Below are 18,873 nucleotides of genomic sequence, written 5' to 3'. Positions count from 1 at the left end.
CCTCCGATATCCGATATAATATGACCTCCTACAATACACGCGTAATAGTCTAAATTACATAAAGTTGTTCATTGTCTCCGTTATTTAATGTTTATCTAATATAAATATATTTTTCGTATTTTAGCCTGTAAAACAACGGACAATTTAATTTATGTAAAAAACATATTTTATAATATTTAAATTGTTGTCATCATTGGAAAATCCCAGTTTGTGTATTGTATTTGAAGTTTTTAGTGGTTTTAAGTGTGTAATAAACACACACACAAAAATTATTTAAACAATTCGATGTAAATTTCACTTATAGATGAATTTACTGGTTTGAAATTTATTTTGAAAAAGTTCTCCAAAAACTCGTCAGAAAAATCAAAAGTTTTCGCACGTTTATTCAAAATTCGAAAAAAACAAGCATGCGTAATCAATTACGCATGCGAAAATTAAACACTTTTTCAAAATTTCGAACGGTAGTATGCGCAAGCGAATGCGTAACAATGAATTGTTTTATTCTGCCCGTGGTCACTACAGACCTTTGAAAATCAAGCACATTATAGGTTAGTCCAGATCCCGATATATACGGCGACCGTGGAACCGCCGAAGATCGTGAGCGTCGACACTTCTGATTGGTCATTTCGTCCTCCACCCTCTTTTTGTTTCGCGCACTTGTATTCAAATCGCGTTCTCCGATTTGAATACAAGTGGAGCGTTTGAGATTGGAGTTCTAGACGTAGCACGAATGGTAAGTAATCGTGTAATATAAACGTAAATATCTAAGATAGAATATAAAATTGAATACTTATAAATCCCTCTACAGGATATTGACATCTTTAAGACAAAAACATTCTCTACTTACATTTTAGAAGCTTTTTTTAACAAATGTTATTAGGACACTAAACATTGCCTTTTTAGATTTAAAAAATATATATTTATCACAGGAACCACATAATATTATTATAAGAAATATTCACTAATTAATTACTTTTCAAAAACATCTTATTTATATTAATTATGATATTATAATATTAAATTATTATGAAGAATAAAGATTTCTGCTATGATTTGTAATCGAATAATAAATGTTTTAATAAATAATGAATACTTGCTTAGAAGACGACAGAAAATTATTTTCCTCTTCTAGTTGATGTTTTTCTTTATCAGGAAAAACAGCCATGCAAAATTGCTTGAATATATTCAATAAGAAAAATTCAACTGAAATTTAGTACATATTTTATAATTGTTATTGCTTTTATAAGTTCATATTTTGATACAAATAATGCTATTTGATGCATATACTGGCTTTTAGTGTCAACATGTTGCATTTTCTGAAGTAACAGTTTTTAGTGATATTGAAAAATACAGTATCAGGTTACTAATAAGTGATTTATTTTAAATATTTTGTTGTTAGATGAAAACAAAAATCCAGTATATAAACTTATATAAATTGCTTTAACATTTAACACTTATTCTAAAACCATGTTTTGATGTAATTTAAATAAGATTAATTAAAACCCTGTTTAAATTACATCAAAACATGGTTCTCAGTTTAAATTACATCAAAACATGGTTCTCAGTTTAAATTACATCAAAACATGTGGTAAGGGGTGTGGTTTTCTAACATGTTGTATAACAACATTTTGTAACTTATTAAACAGAATAACAGATTTATTAAACAGATTAAATGTTATAATATGTTGTTTGTGGACTGAAAACATACTTTACAATTTAAAATAAATAACAATTGAAATTAAAACTTTCAGTCATTTAAATTAATATTTCATAATAATTGAGGGTAATGTAACAACAAATTGCATATTCATTAGAATATGCAATTTGTACTATGTAGTATATTACATTACTGTTATGTTGCTTAATCATCATTTTATTATAAAATAAACAATAAATAAAATTGATATTTCTATTTGTTGGTATTGTCTATTGTTTAATAAATGTGTTTATTTAATTTTCTATAAAAATAATTAAATTTAATTTATATGCATAACTTTCCTCATTTAGGAACTTTCTTATTATCTCCTGCAAACACTTTTGAAGGTTTACTTTGCATAACATATAAAATTTGTGAGAATGGTTTTCTTTTTTCTTGATCTAATTTTAATTTATAACAATGTTTACTCTGAGCTCCTGTTTGCAGTTTGCAGTAATGCAAAAATGCATGTGAATATAGAAAATTAAATATATTCTTATTTTAACAAGTATCTCCAAATTGCTTCTCTAGTTTTGCATTTCAAAACTAAATAAATTTATCCTCCTACTGTATCATACGAACCATTGACAGATTTTTATTTTGAAACCTATTTAGTTAAAGCCTTTATATGTCAGAGTAACCTCTAAATGAAAAGACACTCGATTTGAAATTATAAAAGGAATTCTGTGGCTTGAACTCGAAGGAACGTGCAGTTTACTACGCATACATAACACGAAATCTATACCGTAACTTTGGAACTAACGATCCAACATGGCGGCTCCATAGGGAACATTGGTGTCCTGACGTTGCGTTTATAGACTTTGAGCCTACTGGACGACCGGAACGCGGCCCTATCGGGAGCAGTTGTCCCTAGAACGAAAACGAAGGGTGAGAACAATAGCAGCTTCCCAACCACATTACAGGAAATCCTCGATAATTCGAACTCGGATAGTTCGAAATCCTGTTAGTTCGTAACCGTACTTTTGTCCCGGCAAGGGATATAGGGCTTTACGTGTTAAGGAAGTACGTTATTTCGAAATTCGAAGTGAAAATTCTGTCAAAACTGATATGCGTATGTTAACTTGTTCGTTTAGATCAGCGTTTCTCAAAGTGGGCGATACACCCCGTTATGAGTAAATCTAGTAAATCTAGGGGGCGCTGGAGGCAGGGGAACGGTGACCAAAGGCAAAAGTTGGGGTCACTGACAGCAGTTCCATTTCCTCTGTTAAACAGATAAGAGGAAACATTGCGTTTAATGGTTTCCAGATGTTGAGAACAATGTACGGTAAGGGCACAAAGTGTGAGATTCATAGAAAAGTTTTCCTAAGAATATTTTCAATCCTTTCTTACACAAGAGAAAATGAGTTAGGGGGCGTTAGGTATAACTTTATGGAACAAAGGGGACGGTGGATCGAAAAAGTTTGAGAATCACTGGTTTAGATCGAAGTTCCTCCATGTTATAAGATAATAACATCCTAAGAACAATTCTAATTTGGTCAATGTGACTGCTTTTACGATAACGCGTTTCAGGTGTTGCCTTACATATGGATTACCCCCTTTTTCTCTTATTTCATAAAATATGGATTACCCCTTTTTCTCTTATTTCATAAAATACGGCTGGGTTTCGGGATTGCAAGATTGGACAACGAGTAGCAGATTGAGATATTTGTACGGCTCTAGATTACTACTTTTGGGACACTTTAAGAATAATTTGGGCTACATTTTGAGGAATTCTGCTTTACTTTTTATAAAACCTATCGGGAGACCTGTGATGTTCTCACCGGACACGCGCTGTTTACCTGCCGTTTATATATTATTATTATTATTATTATTATTATTATTATTATGATTAATAATTAACGAAAATAACGCTCTGTATAAGTAGCCGTATTCCGTTGGCTTAATAAATTACATCAGTTATGGCATTTGACATATTATACAGAAATATGTAAATCTCGGATAATTCGAAGTCACGAATATTTCGAACTAACGAGGATTTCCTGTATCTAGTAACCATGATTTAGACGTTTGTGTTCCGGTCGCCATGCTTGCAAGCAAGTTATGTTACAGGCGCGGTTATCAGTGTCTATCTACTATATAAATCTGAAAAAATGGGCAGTCCCTTTCTTTCTGTCACGGTATGCCAGAAATGGCTACTAGGGACGCCCCTAGCTATTATTTAAATTAATATAAATTCTTTTATATTTATTTTATATTTTAACAGTATAATATTCAGTATATTATTATTTTTATTTATAATATAGTATGCCCCGATGTCTACATCGGGCCTTTCGACTTGTAACAAATAAATGCATTAATTTCTGCTGACCGAAAACAATTTTTATCTTGAACCGTATGTAGTCGTGCGCTTCAGTGTTTACTATCGCTTGCACCTCATCGCCTGGGTCATCCCGTAAAACTAGAGTACCTAGATATCAGAGTAGCGACATACGAGTCATCGCCGCCATGTTCTGTCGACTGTCATCACGTGGTCTATGGGTTTACATTTTTTTTTTTTTTTTTTAAACTCTTTCCGCCCTGTGGGCACTAAGAGGGCCTCTTTTAGAAGGCTCATTATGGGTTCGGCCAGGCCCACAATGGGGCGACCGGGTGGTGAGGGACGGGGCCCGACATATCCGAACGGACCACCCCCCGAAAAATTCCTGGGGATTATTCGACCCGTTCGGATTCGATCCCGGGTCCCCCAGAGCGGTTTACATTAAGAAATGACGATTTTTTTAGTTTAATTAAGCATTTTTACGAATAAAATTGGTAACCTTGTTAAAGGCAAAACAGTACCGATCCACTGGGAAAAAACATCCACATCAAACTAGTTTAATAAGCTCTACTCTATTTGAATTTTATAATGATATGAATATTATTGTTACTGTTTCTTATATTTTATAAATAAATACTAGCATTTGAAAACAAACGTCAATTTAATAATAGAAAAGTATACATCATGTTACAAACTTCTTTCCCAGTTTTGGATTATACTTAAAAACAATAAATATCGCGTGAGAATCATAGATTTGTGACATAAAAGTTGTTTTGCTATGTTAAAGCAATTTTCTTTTTCACTAGGTACTGTACTGTACAGTACGTTACGATTGGTTACGGATGAATTGCATTCATCACGCAACCAATTCTTTCCGGTACGAACCAAACCTTTAATTGCGTAAAGATATGGTCTCTTTCGTATTCTGTTTTTAACTAATTTAATAGGATCATATGTCATTAAAATTTAAGAATGTATGGGTTTTGGTTTAAAGTTTCATTTTATAAGGAAAACATTAAAAATACTTTCAAAATTGTCGATCTTAATTTTTATTCATAAAAGTTTTCAATGCTGATTCTGATAAACTTAATATGTGAGGTACTATACAAATAACAGTAAATATTGTATAATAAGATTACATATAAAAAACAGGCGTAAATTCTTCGTTGTATAAAGTTTAAACTTGCCTTTAAAATTTTAATTACTTGAATTAGTCTACATATAATTTAAATTTTGTTGATTTTATAGCCCATAAAATTCACTTTCAATCTTGTGTTTTAGAAATTGCTTTAAATTGAAAAACTATCTTTAAGAAAGAACAATTATTGTCTTCTTCTTATTATTTTATTTCTTCTGGATAATTATTAGAAATAATAAAAAGTTCTGGTATAGTATTTTTCTATATCACAATATAATTTTCCATGTTATGTAAATTTATATATATATATATAATTTTATGCTTACTCATAACCACTACAACGAGAACAAAAGGCAATTCAGTACAAATAATATTTTTACTTTACTGACATTTTCTTTTAGTTTTTAACTCCATGCATTTTATTGTTATAAATCATGAAAAATCCTGTAATTTTATAACTGTTAGATTGTTGTGCTAAATTTAGTTTTATAAATTATCTACCTCTATCTGTAAGAAAAAATTACTACTGTTTTACTCAAAAATTTAGCGCATTATTTTGTAATGGCGATCAATCGGTATATTTAGCCTATGTATTCCTTATACGTCATAATTGCTATTTCCTTTGAAATATTAATAGATATAGATTTTATGTTAATGATTTTGTATTCGTACAATACTAAAAATTATACTAATTACATTATAATTATATAACTTTATATAATAAAATTATGACAATACCTTATTTTCGAAAGATTGCTTTAAAAATCTTTATGAGTAATAGATTAAATAATAGCACTTCTATGTTTTTTCTTTGAACGCGGTCTTACCAATGCATCGTTCAGTCTCTTCCAAAATATTTCTTGTTCGTTCAAATTTTCATTCCAACTCAAATGGATTTTAACTTTTAATAAATAGTTCATATGTGGAGTAATGAATTTTTTATCTAATTCTTCTAATTTAATGAGCAATAATCCTTCTCTTTCTTCGTCTACAAGAATATGATGAGCTAAGTCACTTTCGAATTTACACCAACGACTTTGTAGAAAATGGTTGGAGATAATCAATATAGTTTTTCTGCTGCACTTAATACTGTCCAAAATACACTCACTGATTCCTTTACCTGCGACAAAATCTCGATCATAAACGCATAATTTTAGATCGTTTGTTCTATTCTCTAAATGAGGAAGGAAAATATTGAAGACCCAGTCTGAATCATTGGTACTGTACGAAATAAAAGCATCATAAATAAATTCTTTATCGGAATCTATTAAATTTAAAGGTCTATTCTTAAGTTTTCTTCGATAAACGTAACCAGCAAAAACCACAGTAAGAAGCAAAAAGAGTAAAATAGCTAAAAGTCCAAGAAGCGCTGGTTTGATTTTCGTCTTACAATTATACAAAAGTGTTTTATGCATAGAAATTACTTTCCTGTTCGAAAATTCAATTGGTACATGACATATGTAAGCATCTTCCTCTACAGAATAGTTTATAATTGTAGTATTAGTGTCATTGGCCCAATTCAAATAAATCAACAGTTCACAGTTACATACGAATGGATTATCTGACATATTAACTTGTTTTAAATACTTAATATCATTCAGCATTGATGACGTTACAGTTTTTATTTTATTTTTAGATATATCCATAAAATCATATTTTTATTTCTAGAAAACGTTTTCTTTTTCCATTCAACAAGAATATTCCCTCTCAGATAAAGTGTTTGTAAATTACTTAGATTGAAAAAATTTTCTGGCTTTATGTTTTTGATCAAATTGTAACTCAAGTCTAAATATTTTAAATTAAACAGCTTGTTAAATAAACTATCATCAATAGACTTTAACTTATTTTCATTTAGTATAAGTGTTTCTAATGAAACAAGACCATGAAACATTTGAACGCTATACGAATTTGTTTGAAACAATTGGTTGTTTTTCATGTCTAGCATTTTTAACGATTTCAGATGTGTAAAAGAGCCAAGCTCGATGAATTGCATTTTACAGTTTTCAAGTTTCAGTTTTTCTAGTTTAATTAATCCTGCAAATGTGTTTCTATAAATGGATATAATTTTATATGATAAATCAAGACTTTTCAGACTGCTCATATTCATAAATATATTATCTTTAATTTCTAACATCAAGCTGCTCATAGGAAAGCCGCTCAAATCTAAATTTTCTAAATGAGGCAATAATAGTCCTTTCGTTATTTCGCTTAAAACATTTCTGCCTAAAAATAGAGACTTTAATGCTTTCAAAGGATTAAATGCATAATCTCCTATTTTTCTAACACGTGCTTTGTCCATATGAAGTTCTTCTAAGTAATCCATATTTGGAAACATTTCATCTTTGATATCGGTTATTTCGACAGCGTTCATATATAAAGTTTTTAATCGCAGTTTATTTAATAGAATAAAGAAATTTTTGTCTTTATTTAAGTCTGAAATTCCACTTAAATCCAATCTTTCTAATGGAACAATATCCCTCATGTTGGAAAATAAATCACAAAGCATTTTTGAAGAAAGTCTTTCATTCATTCTTAATGATAAATATTCGAGATTTTTGAAAATATTAAATGCTTGAGGATGGATATAATTTATTCCACAAAACATCAAATCTAATTCTTTTATTTCATTATGTCCGAGTAAATTGAAATCATCTTTTTTAATTTCTGCGAATTGATTAGGTCCGATATTTAAGACCTGCAAAGAAGACAATGTTGGTACTAATGCTTCTGCTAAGAGCGTGATAGTCGTTAATTCATTTTTAATTAAAATAAGATTTTCCAGATTTTTTAAACCTTCAAAAGCATATTTTTCAATCGTTTGTATTAGATTTCCACCCAGGTTTAAATATTCAAGATTATTCAAATTATAAAATGTATAATTTTCTAGAATTCTTATTTGATTTTTCACAATAAATAATTCTTTTAACGAAGTAAAATTTTCGAAACTAAAAGGATCCAATTTTCCAATCCCAGTTTCTTCTACAGCCAACCATGTAATGTTTAACTTAATATATTCACTTGGAAATTTAGTACATAATTGTCCAGAGCAGACATTTTTTCTGGAAGAAACTTTAATTTCACAACCGTTCACAAATCTCTTAATAAATGGTTTGCCAATATCGGAATGTGATTTAAGATAGTTCACAGGTCCTAGAAATTTTCCGATTTGGTAACTCTGTCTAATTTCTAAAACAAATAAAATGAAGGTCAACCACAGGTTGAATACCATGGTAAAATATTTGATAAAGATTCAATTCCATTGATAAATCTGAAAAGGAAAAAAAATTCAAATAAAACTGCAAATTTGTGTGTATATAATTTAATAAGTGAAATAATAAGATAATAAAAAATGATTAAATGATTTTTAAATCTAAATATAATGCATCAGACAATTTATGTATTTCTTAGAACAGGTAATATTTTATTGGCTTCATGAAGGTCAATTTCGAGGAAAATTACAATTAGACAAACATCGTCAAGCGGAGTGAAATTAAGAGAAATAGAATTGTCATTGTTTGAAATCATCTTAGAAACTATTATTTATCCTTCGATAAATCTGTTACATTCATTGATAATTATTCTCGGAAAGAGGTAATCCGCTAATATTTGAAAGACTACTTTTTATATCTGTAAATTATCTATAGTGTAAAAAATACTTGAATACAATTATCCGTTAAATTGGAAAATAAAATTTTATATATAGGCTTCAAAGATTAAACTTATTAAAAATTTACAATTTCTTTAAAAAATTTGATTCGTTGTTAATACAGTGAAACCTGTGTAAACCGGACTCTCGGTACCGAATAGTTTTTCCGATTTAGCAGGTTTCCATTTTGAACAGGTTTTTTTTTTTAGCAAAAAATCGGTGCCTTCCTTGTTTTATGCAAGTTTCCGTTTTATTAATTAAGGTTCCGCTTCGGACAGGTTTTACTGTATGTAACTTTTATTACATGTTATATAAACCTATAATTTCTCTGCGAATATTTGATTGGGCTACAATTTTCAGATTGAAGATCATTCCCACTATCGTCCGTACGTTTTATCCTTCGTTAATCTCAAAAACGGAGTTAGATGAAAATCGAGACCAGGCACAGAAAGCGTAGAGGTCGGAGGATCCTATATACTAGCTTTAGGTCTTGACCGGAAATCACGTGATTTTTAAAATTAAAACATGTTTAAAAAATTTCATTCGTTTTTTTAAAAAATATTATTTACAATGAAAAATTAAACTATAATTCTTAGTAATTACTCAAAATTAGCAAGATACATTCTTAGTTATTAAGTCACGTGTTATTTGATACAATTACACATTCATGCGTTTCATGTACCGTACAGTACAGTGTATGTAGTGTCGATTCTACAGTTAGCGTAAATTAACAATCAATAGTAAATAAATGTATATTATACTGTGGTAAAATAGTTATGCATTATTATATAGTATCATATTTACTCAACATTTAAATTTTTTAAAATAAAATCAGAAAATTGAACCCTTATAATTTGTAAAATAATAATTATAGATGATGTAATATTATGAATAGAAGTGTTTTAAAAATTTTACCTGTCTTAATTAAATTTTGTTTTAAAATTTTCCTTATAGGACAGTCCAAATTCAGATAATTAAGAGGAAAATGCCAAAATAATGGCAATTATAACGAAAAATGATTTGGATCGGAAATAAGATATAGAAATATAGCTAAAAATAGCAAATGAGTGAAGAGAATAAAAAATATTAATAATTTTTAACCGCAAATAATGTACCGTACGCCTATTAAAGGTGAGTAATTCAAAAGAATAGACGTAATTTAATGGGGCGAAATGTTTGAGAAACTGAAATTCTATATTTCCTTTAATTTTAGTACATTTTAAAAGTTCTTTCTACCCTGCGGGAACTAAGAGGGTATTTTTTCCATACTCATCGTGGGTTCGATCTGACTTACAATAAGGTACGGGGCTCGACGTATCCAGAACGGCCCACAAAACGTATAGTACCTGGGTTTGCTCGATCGCGGGTCCCCTAGAGCGGTAGACTGATGCCTTAACCGCCTCGGCCATCCGGCCGTCTAATTTTAGTACTGTAAAACCGTAAAATTAATATTAAATAAATTCATTTACAACAATAACTAAATAAGTTTTATCATAGAAAAAATTTTGAATAATAAATTTCGACGTATGTAAAAGAAAATAATCTACTTACTTAAGAATGGTGAATACCAATAATATTGCAGTTAGTAACTATGCTGTTTTCATAACATTTCGACGATCGGTTTGGGGATTTACCGAAAAACCTGATGTTCGTCGTATGTCAAGGGCGGTCGCTAGTTATATAACTATTTCTAAGATTATTATTTTCCATATTTAAATTATCACAATTATTTCACGTAATCATAAACAATAATATTTGCATTTGAGTGATTTTCAGTTTTATCTACAAAATATTGTAAATTATTACAAAATTTGGATATCATTGTTGCTTATAAAAGTTCCAGCTATTTGCAACACAAGATTTATTAAATGAACAGGTTATGATAATTTTAGAAATAAAATATAAAATTCATATTAAATAAAGAAACTTAAAAAGTATTCGGCAATTATTAATTATTTGTTGTTGAAACTGGATTAATAATAAATTAATAATATGATATTTTATTATTTAATTACAGGAATTTCTCTCTTTATGAAAATACAATAATTAATTCAATGCTCTATCTTATAAAATACTCATAAGATTTAATAATTAATTCAATTCAATATTAACGAATGTATAAATAATATTTAGGGTAAATTTTACACGCTTTTGTTTTCTAATATATTATTTAATATCGATCGTAAATTCTCATTATATCATTTATAGTAATGTTACTAATGCTATAGAACAGCAATTTTGGCCCCATTTTGGCCGAAAGTGGGTTAAAATTGAATTCGAAATTTATTGACTCTAAATCGTGGGTCAAATATTTAATTTGAGTAATTAAAAAAAAACAATAAAATTAACTGTATATAAATGAAAAGAAAATAATAATAATAATGTAATTATAAAGGAAACAAATGTTTTGTGTAATGAGAAATCTTTCCTTTATTTGTTGAGAATTTTTCTATCTGAGGTTCGTAATTAGTGTCTTTTAAAACTTTTTAAGCTAGTTTTAAGACCCCGTTTTCAAACTACACATGCAAAATATTGAAATTATCAAATATATATATATTTTTTTAATTTATAAAAGCCTATTTCTTAAACATTCAATGAGGATATCTTGAGATCGTCGCGTGCGTTACAGATTCTCCTCTCCATCAATGACCATGAGCAAATTTTTCAGAAATATTAATTATACATTGAATTAAGAAGTATATACTCTAAATTATTTTCTTAATTTAAATAAGTCAATTTTTATAAGAAATTTTTTAAAAATATTAATCGCTATAAAATCGCCTATTCGATTTATTAAACGGCTGCATAAATTTTTCTTTACCTTGTAAAATTATTATTACTTATAACAAACTTTCCAAGTTCTGTGTATTACTTCAATTTTCAACTAAAAAATATATTTTTTTCTTATTTTAAAGCTTTTCTTTTTTACTCTTTCTAATCTATAGGCACCAAGAGAGTTATTTTAAGGATTTTTAACTAATAAGATAGACTTTTTTGTAAATATTTTTATTAGAGTAATGTTAATGTCTTTTAAAATTTTTTCCTGTTCGATTTACACTTGATGACTGCTGATCATTAAATAGGTTATATTTTTATGCGTATCGTTATTTATTCTAGTACACATATTCAATAAAATAAACTGAATATCATTAAGAAAAAATGTATTCCTATCTGCAGGTTAATTATGTGGTTTAGAATAAATGTTTTAAAATTCCAGATTATATTTAGTTCCATAACTTTAATATTTAGGATAAAAAGACATAGAAAGTAGAAAATGCTAGCATTATTTTATTATTAAAGCTATCTAATACAGCAGATCCAGCATGTAATGTTTGCAAAGTTTACGTTATGTGAATTATTCGTAAAGTTGCTTCTGTAAAGTTTCATTTTCCTAGAACTCTTCAAAATTACTTAGAAAAAATAATTATTTTGAAAGTATTACTACTTTGAAAATAAATATCGTAAGTATAATAACGTTACTATTACATAATTAAATGAAATTATTTTAATGTAAAATATTTCAATTTCAATCATTTAACATTAATTCAGAAACAAGCTATAGATTATCTAAAAATCTAATTTCTTTTTAAATATTAAATGATAAATATAGCCATTTTTAGAGATAAATAAATTTTATTTCTGTTTGAATAATTTTTCCTTGTAGATTGATCATTAGATTAATCATCGAAACGAATTGTTTGACACAATGTTCCCATGTGTTACGAATTTAATTTCGCACATAAATCCCATTTGACTCTGGTGAATTCAGCTTCACCTGTATACGTAAAACTCTAAGAGGTCTGGAGGTAATTTTCTTCAAAGAATGACCTAAAATATTCACTTTGGTAGAGTTATCGATGTCAAACTTGTTTCTTTAATTTCTCCTTTGAATCAACTTTTCCACTTTTGAAGTGCAAACCTTTGCATATATATATGTAATAATTTTAGTTTAATATCATCATGATTATTTAGAGACATACCATAACCATAAATACTTGTCTTTATATTTAAAAAAATACTTTTATAAATGCAATTATTTCTGTATCTATAAAAATTATGTTTATATAAAGTACCAACTTAAATTTAGCAAATTTTAAATTTACAATTCAGATTTAGAGAAGTATAAATTATAACTAGAGTTTATATAAACATATTTTAAAATTATCATAAAGCAGAAGAGGGAAATTCTGGTAACTCAACAATTTCGCAATGTGTGTCAAAATGTACAGGACTTAACTTCTTCGAGACTTTATTTTTATCTAAAAAAAAGTTAAATACGTGTTACTAAATTCTAATAAATCTAACTCGTCAGTGAAAATTTCATATTTATTTTAAATTACGCCTAATTAATAAGACCTATTTTCACTCGCTTAGATTGAAATTCAAAAACAAAACAAAATCTGTAATTTTAATTTTAGAAAAAGGTTGTTTTTTTTAAATAAAAATAATACAAAATTAAATCTAAAATATTTATTTTTATTTATTTATAATATTTTACACAATAATTTTACTTTAAATTTTCTAATTTCTAATTATAAACTATTAATTTGTAATTTAAATCTAGAGTTATAATCACAAAATTTGTCTAAACTTTATTTACGATATTTAATTTAATTACAAATTTTAATACAAAATTTAAAAATGATGTAACTAAATAAAAAGTAAACAGTGACAATGCGACTTTTCACTCACGTTTTACTATTATTCATACAAGTGAGAATTAAAATCTAATTTTACATGTATTCTTGGTAGATTTTATTTTCAATTTGTCATATAACTTATAACGTTGTTAAGTTGTTGTTAGTTACATTAGATAACGAATGACAACAATTTATTTTCCATTTAGTTGTAATGAAAGTGAAATAATAATAATAAAAAAAATAGCTGTTTTATGGAATGTGGCTCCATCTGGAATACAAAATTTAAAATTTTCAGAATTTTATTTTAAATTAAAGAGAATAATTCTTGTTCATTATACGCTTTGGTCGTCTAGCAGCTAAAATTAATTTAAGCGAATAAAAGGAAATTGACCCAATAATAAATGCATATCTACATAACTTCTACATTGTTGCACAGTCAAGTACACGTCAGAATGCTCCATCATATTTCGAAGCAGAGAATAGTTTCAGTTTCAGTCTCCTATTTTCTTTTAAGAGAATTCATAATAGCTTTCTATCCAGCTAATAAAACCTGGAGTATGATCGGTTCAGAGATTCAAGCATGGCCGATCATACGGGTATTACCTAGTTGCTATGGCAACAACTGCTCATTCATCTTTTCTTTTTTATTTAATCCAGCATCAATAGTGCCCCAGTGTACCGTTAGAGAAGAGCATTTTTTGACAACCATAAAAAATGCCTGGAAAAATAAATATTAATTATTTTCTTTCCTTACGCTCCAACATTCCTCCCCTTTTTAATTATATGTCTCGTATATGTTTCGTGTTTTCCAGTCGATTTTCGTGTATCTATTAAAATAAAATGATTTTTATTGTAAATCTCATTAAAAATAAATAACGGAATTTTTTATTGAAAATTCTATAATATATATTAAAATGGTTACTAAAATATTTATTAATTAACGATATTAATTCTATTTTTATCGCTTTTGTAAATAGTTCCAGAGAAAACAAACTGCAGAGTTTGTAAACTAAATTAAATTGTTTCCAGTGGATTATATAATAATATCGGGCATTTATTATTGAGGATATATTGTCTCTGTTAACATTATCCATAAGAATAATCCCGAAAAGAGGAGGAGACTGTCGGACGTTTTATTTTCAAAACAATCTCATTCAGAGTAATGGTTGAAGAGAACAATTCAATCAAGTTTTGATGTGGAGATCTGTTACGGAGAAAAGAAAAATACCTTCTCCTAGAAAAAAAAAGGAAGGAAAAAAAAACATATCTTGAAAAATAGAAGTCTTTTTCGTGTCTCTTGAAAGATTTGATTTTAAACGTTAAGAAATAAACAAACAAAATTGTAAACTGAATGGAAACCGCAAATGATATGAAACATAATTTGCTTTAATGAATGAATCGATATTTAAATATATTTTAAGCGCAAATATAAAAGAGGTTATTGAATTGAAAATTTGACATTTAATTTCGTTAAACTGTCCTGATGATAAATGCTTTAGATAATTTTAATGTCGGTTTTTACACACAGATGGCACAGTCGTCAATATTTAGAAATTGATGAAACTAATGTTGCTAGACGTTTTTATATAAAATTAATTTTTTAAGCGATGTTCTTTTATGTAGTCAAACAAATGGCTATAATTAGAATAATCACCATCGATCGTTTAATAAAATTTAGAAAAAAGATTCGACATTTTATCCGAGATTAGACTCATGGTAAAAAGATAAAATCGTCGAGAGACAAGCGCCAAACAAGACCTCATCTCCATAATCCTCGAACAATAGGAAATGTTTCCTTTTGAATTGAACCAATACGAAAACAGGAGAGTTGAAAAGTATCGATATTCATACAACTAATCATCTTAAGTGGCGTAACCCGACTAAAGAATGAGTAGGCTTCTATGCACGTGCCAGTAGGCTATGTGGATTAGGCCGAGATTGAATGGTTACACGGTTATCGCTTAACTTTAATTGATGAATCTAGCCTGAGCGTCGGGTCAGAATCTAACATCTTGGACTACAATGTCGGGTCATGACATATTAATCGCCTAATTATCTAGTTGAAAGTTGGGACAAAGAAACATCGACAATGAGTTTGTTTAAGTTGAGTGGCAGAATAGCTGATAAAAGAGTATTTAATTCCAGCTGTTTGTGAGTGTCGAAACGAGAGATGCATTCCTTATTGCTGATCCTTAAAAACCAAGCTTTTAGTATTACAAGATTTTAGCTTAAATAGTAAAAATATATGAATTATATACAAAATAAAATGTATAAAAACATTTTAAATACTTAAAGTTACTCCACTTTAAGAAAGAAAAATATGTTTACCTTTTATAAAATATTTTAAACATAATTAATAATAATTCTGCGGATAGTAATTTCAGACATATATTTATATATAGGTCTATGTATGTAGCCTATGTATGTATATAACATGTTAAATTACTTATACTTAAAAGTATTGAAGATTTAACGACTTAAGTTTTACGTTAAAAAAATTGTATATAGAATAAGAAACAAAGTATTCTTGTTATATATAATAAAAATTAATGGAACAACAAATCACTGAGATTATTTTTAACTATGAATTTAAATTCTAGTATTAACTATGGAGATAGTGAAAGTTTACAATTTAGATTAATCGTCTTCATTCTCTGGTCTTTGAACTTGCTGCTCAGAATTAGAATACAGCATTATCATATATGCAGTGCCCATGATAATTAACAGAATATAAGTCAACTATGTTATAAAGTTTGATTTTATTATTGATGTCAGTATATTATCATCTGTAATTTAAATTCGCGTGTAATTTTTCAAGAAAACCACGTGGTAAAAAAATGAAAATACTTTCAAAGCGTGGAATTAAAATGATAAATATAAAGCGCGATAGATAATATCCTAATCAATTATCAAAAAATGCAAAGCAGGATTAATCTTGGTCCATTTTCCATAATGTTTTAATCATTTTCTGGATTCAGGCTTTAGAAAAAAGCCCATTACGCTGTCCTGTATTGTTTTTCTATTTCATTATATTTACAGATGACTTTGGGGAATATCAAATACCAGATAAATACACAATGCTATTTTAAAAAGAGCTTTGATCATTTCTGACGCTGTAAATCCCCCTCCAAGAAGACATTTTGACAGCGACTTTGTCTTTTTCACTATTAATAACATCGTATGAATTGTACCTGTATAATATATTCACTGTCACACTATTTTTCATAAAGTTTACACTATCTTTTAAAAAGAAGAGGAGAAAAAAATTATTCGATCGATGAAGCGAAGGTTTGTTGTTTGGCATCGAACACAACCAATGAGAACGTATATCCAACCATTTGGCTGTAGGCGGGCCATCGAGTCGTCCCTATCCGTTGTTCTGTCATGTAATTCCACTCCTCTTCTTCAGCATATACCAAACCCTATTTGCTTTAGAAGTGAGGCTTAGTTCACTTTACATATTACCAAACAAGATAAATGATCTTTCGAAAGGATCACCTTGTTACATTGAACATCCCATCTTCCTCGCTATGTCACCTGTCTTGATATATAGGAGGGGTAGGTGTCTACCCCCGTTTACAGGTCGCGATGACTTTGTCCCATTGTACGGACGGGATTAAGGGACACACACGAGAGCCTATTGTGTTTTATGCCGCCTACGGCGTAGACTATTGACATTCATCCGAGCAGATGGCGTAAAGATAGCGAAGAAACGCTTAAAAAACTGTCTACTTCACCTGCTGATCTTCGACTCCTATTGGAAACAAATCGACTCACGATGCAGTCCTGTAGGAATTTCCACTCAGTCAGACTAGTGTCATTTGAATGTGGATTCTGTTATTCAGATAAAATTCCGAATGTGACAGCCTCTCTGCTCTTTTGGATGCAAAATCGAATCATCTCGGGTGGTGTAGAATTTGAAATTGGTATACAACAGGTGTAAGGACTAGAATCTATTACCAGTGTTGACGGAATTGAAAACGGACGTTGCCAAGAAAATCCTCACGTGTATTGAGCTGAATTCTTTTCTTCTGATACTTGAAGAAGAAAAAGACAATTTACGAAACGGTTGCTTCAATGTTATTCTGTTACATGGAATAAATTGGAGGCGTTTTGTCGATCTGTAAAGTGTCGCTTGTTTCTTTCTATTTTGCTTCATTGTTTGGATTGTATTCTTCTTAACTTCCATATTCGTTCAAAACAAGATTAAACATTCAGAAATAACAAACGCTCTTATACTAGTAAAACTTTTAACAAGATTTCAAAATAGTTCGCCTATTCAATTTATACTTAAGAATACAACTTATAAAGTTCTTTTAACTGGCTGAAAGTTTGCAAAAATAAAACTTTCGCTAGTATTAAATGTATGAAAAGATTTCATTTTATAAAACTAGCCTTGTTCATTTTTCGTTCACGAGATTTATATATTTAATAAAATTTCATAAAGGGTTTGTCTCTATATACGATTTCGTTAAATGTATAAACAACACTATTTTTAATATAACGTTTCGTTCGTCTAAATTAATTTAATGTAAGTATACAGTGTTTGTAGAATATCTTGTAAAAATTCTCGTATATGCAATTTGTTAAAAGTTAGAAGTTGAAAGGAGTGGAGAAAAATTAATCTAAAACTTTATCATGGTAAACAATTATAAAAAAAGTACTTTTTTGAAACTTCTTTCGCTTTAAATGTAATTCTTTGTAGTTTAGATAAACAGTGTGGATAATTTATTCCTTTCTCACAACATTAAAAACCCAACCTGTTTGTACAACCTTGAAACAAAAAAATCCTCTAGAAAAACTGTTTTCGTTTCAATTCTATGAAAAACTGATATCTAGTTAAATTTGTCAACAAGAAATAAAAATAACGTATAAAAAATTCAAATAGATTTTAATATAATTTTTAATCTTTTAATTGGAATAAGGTTTATTGGAGAAACTTTTATTGGACCTAATCGGTATATTAAATATAAAAATAAGAGCGTTTTTTTGAAAATATTATTTTCGAATTAAATTCAATTAATTCATAAAATATAAAAAGTTAATCAAAATGAACTTTTTATATTTTAATTATAAATTTTATTAACAAGTTTAAAGGAAAAGAAAGGGGGACTTATTATTAGATTTTCTATTTGAAATTCTACACAGGTGAAATAAAATTTGAATTATATAATTTAAAATGATATCGTTTGATATGCAAGTTTATTAATAAATAATAAAGGAGTATCATATAAAAATATACTAAATGTAAATTAACTATCTTACCTGGAATATATATTATATATAACGTATATATAAAAATATATATATATATAAAAAATATTTAAAAAAAAATATATATATATATATATTTTATTAATAGGACCGTATAAAATTATTTTCTTTTCTGTATTTATAGAATTTCTTAAAAATAATTGCGTACACAACTAAGTTTTGTTTTAAAGTAGTAGGCCTATAATATATTATGATGATCAA

At 28.3% G+C, this 18,873-nt stretch overlaps 1 protein-coding gene across 1 annotated transcript; it reads right to left on the bottom strand.

Moving 5' to 3' along the window:
* Positions 1-5,364: 5,364 nt before the first annotated feature.
* On the bottom strand, positions 5,365-10,385 carry LOC136974836 (toll-like receptor 2). Its single transcript, XM_067269794.1, is given in 3 exon segments — positions 5,365-6,731; positions 6,734-8,380; positions 10,310-10,385. Coding segments are annotated over 2 exon segments (2,445 nt in total). The 5' UTR covers positions 8,342-8,380; positions 10,310-10,385; the 3' UTR covers positions 5,365-5,894.
* Between the last annotated feature and the right edge of the window lie 8,488 nt (positions 10,386-18,873).

This window comes from Centruroides vittatus, unplaced genomic scaffold (assembly GCF_030686945.1).
Source record: "Centruroides vittatus isolate TY-2023 unplaced genomic scaffold, ASM3068694v2 contig_357, whole genome shotgun sequence".
Classification (NCBI taxonomy): Eukaryota; Metazoa; Arthropoda; class Arachnida; order Scorpiones; family Buthidae; genus Centruroides; species Centruroides vittatus.
Note: the sequence above shows the minus strand (reverse complement) of the source record. Positions and strands in the feature narration are given on the sequence as shown.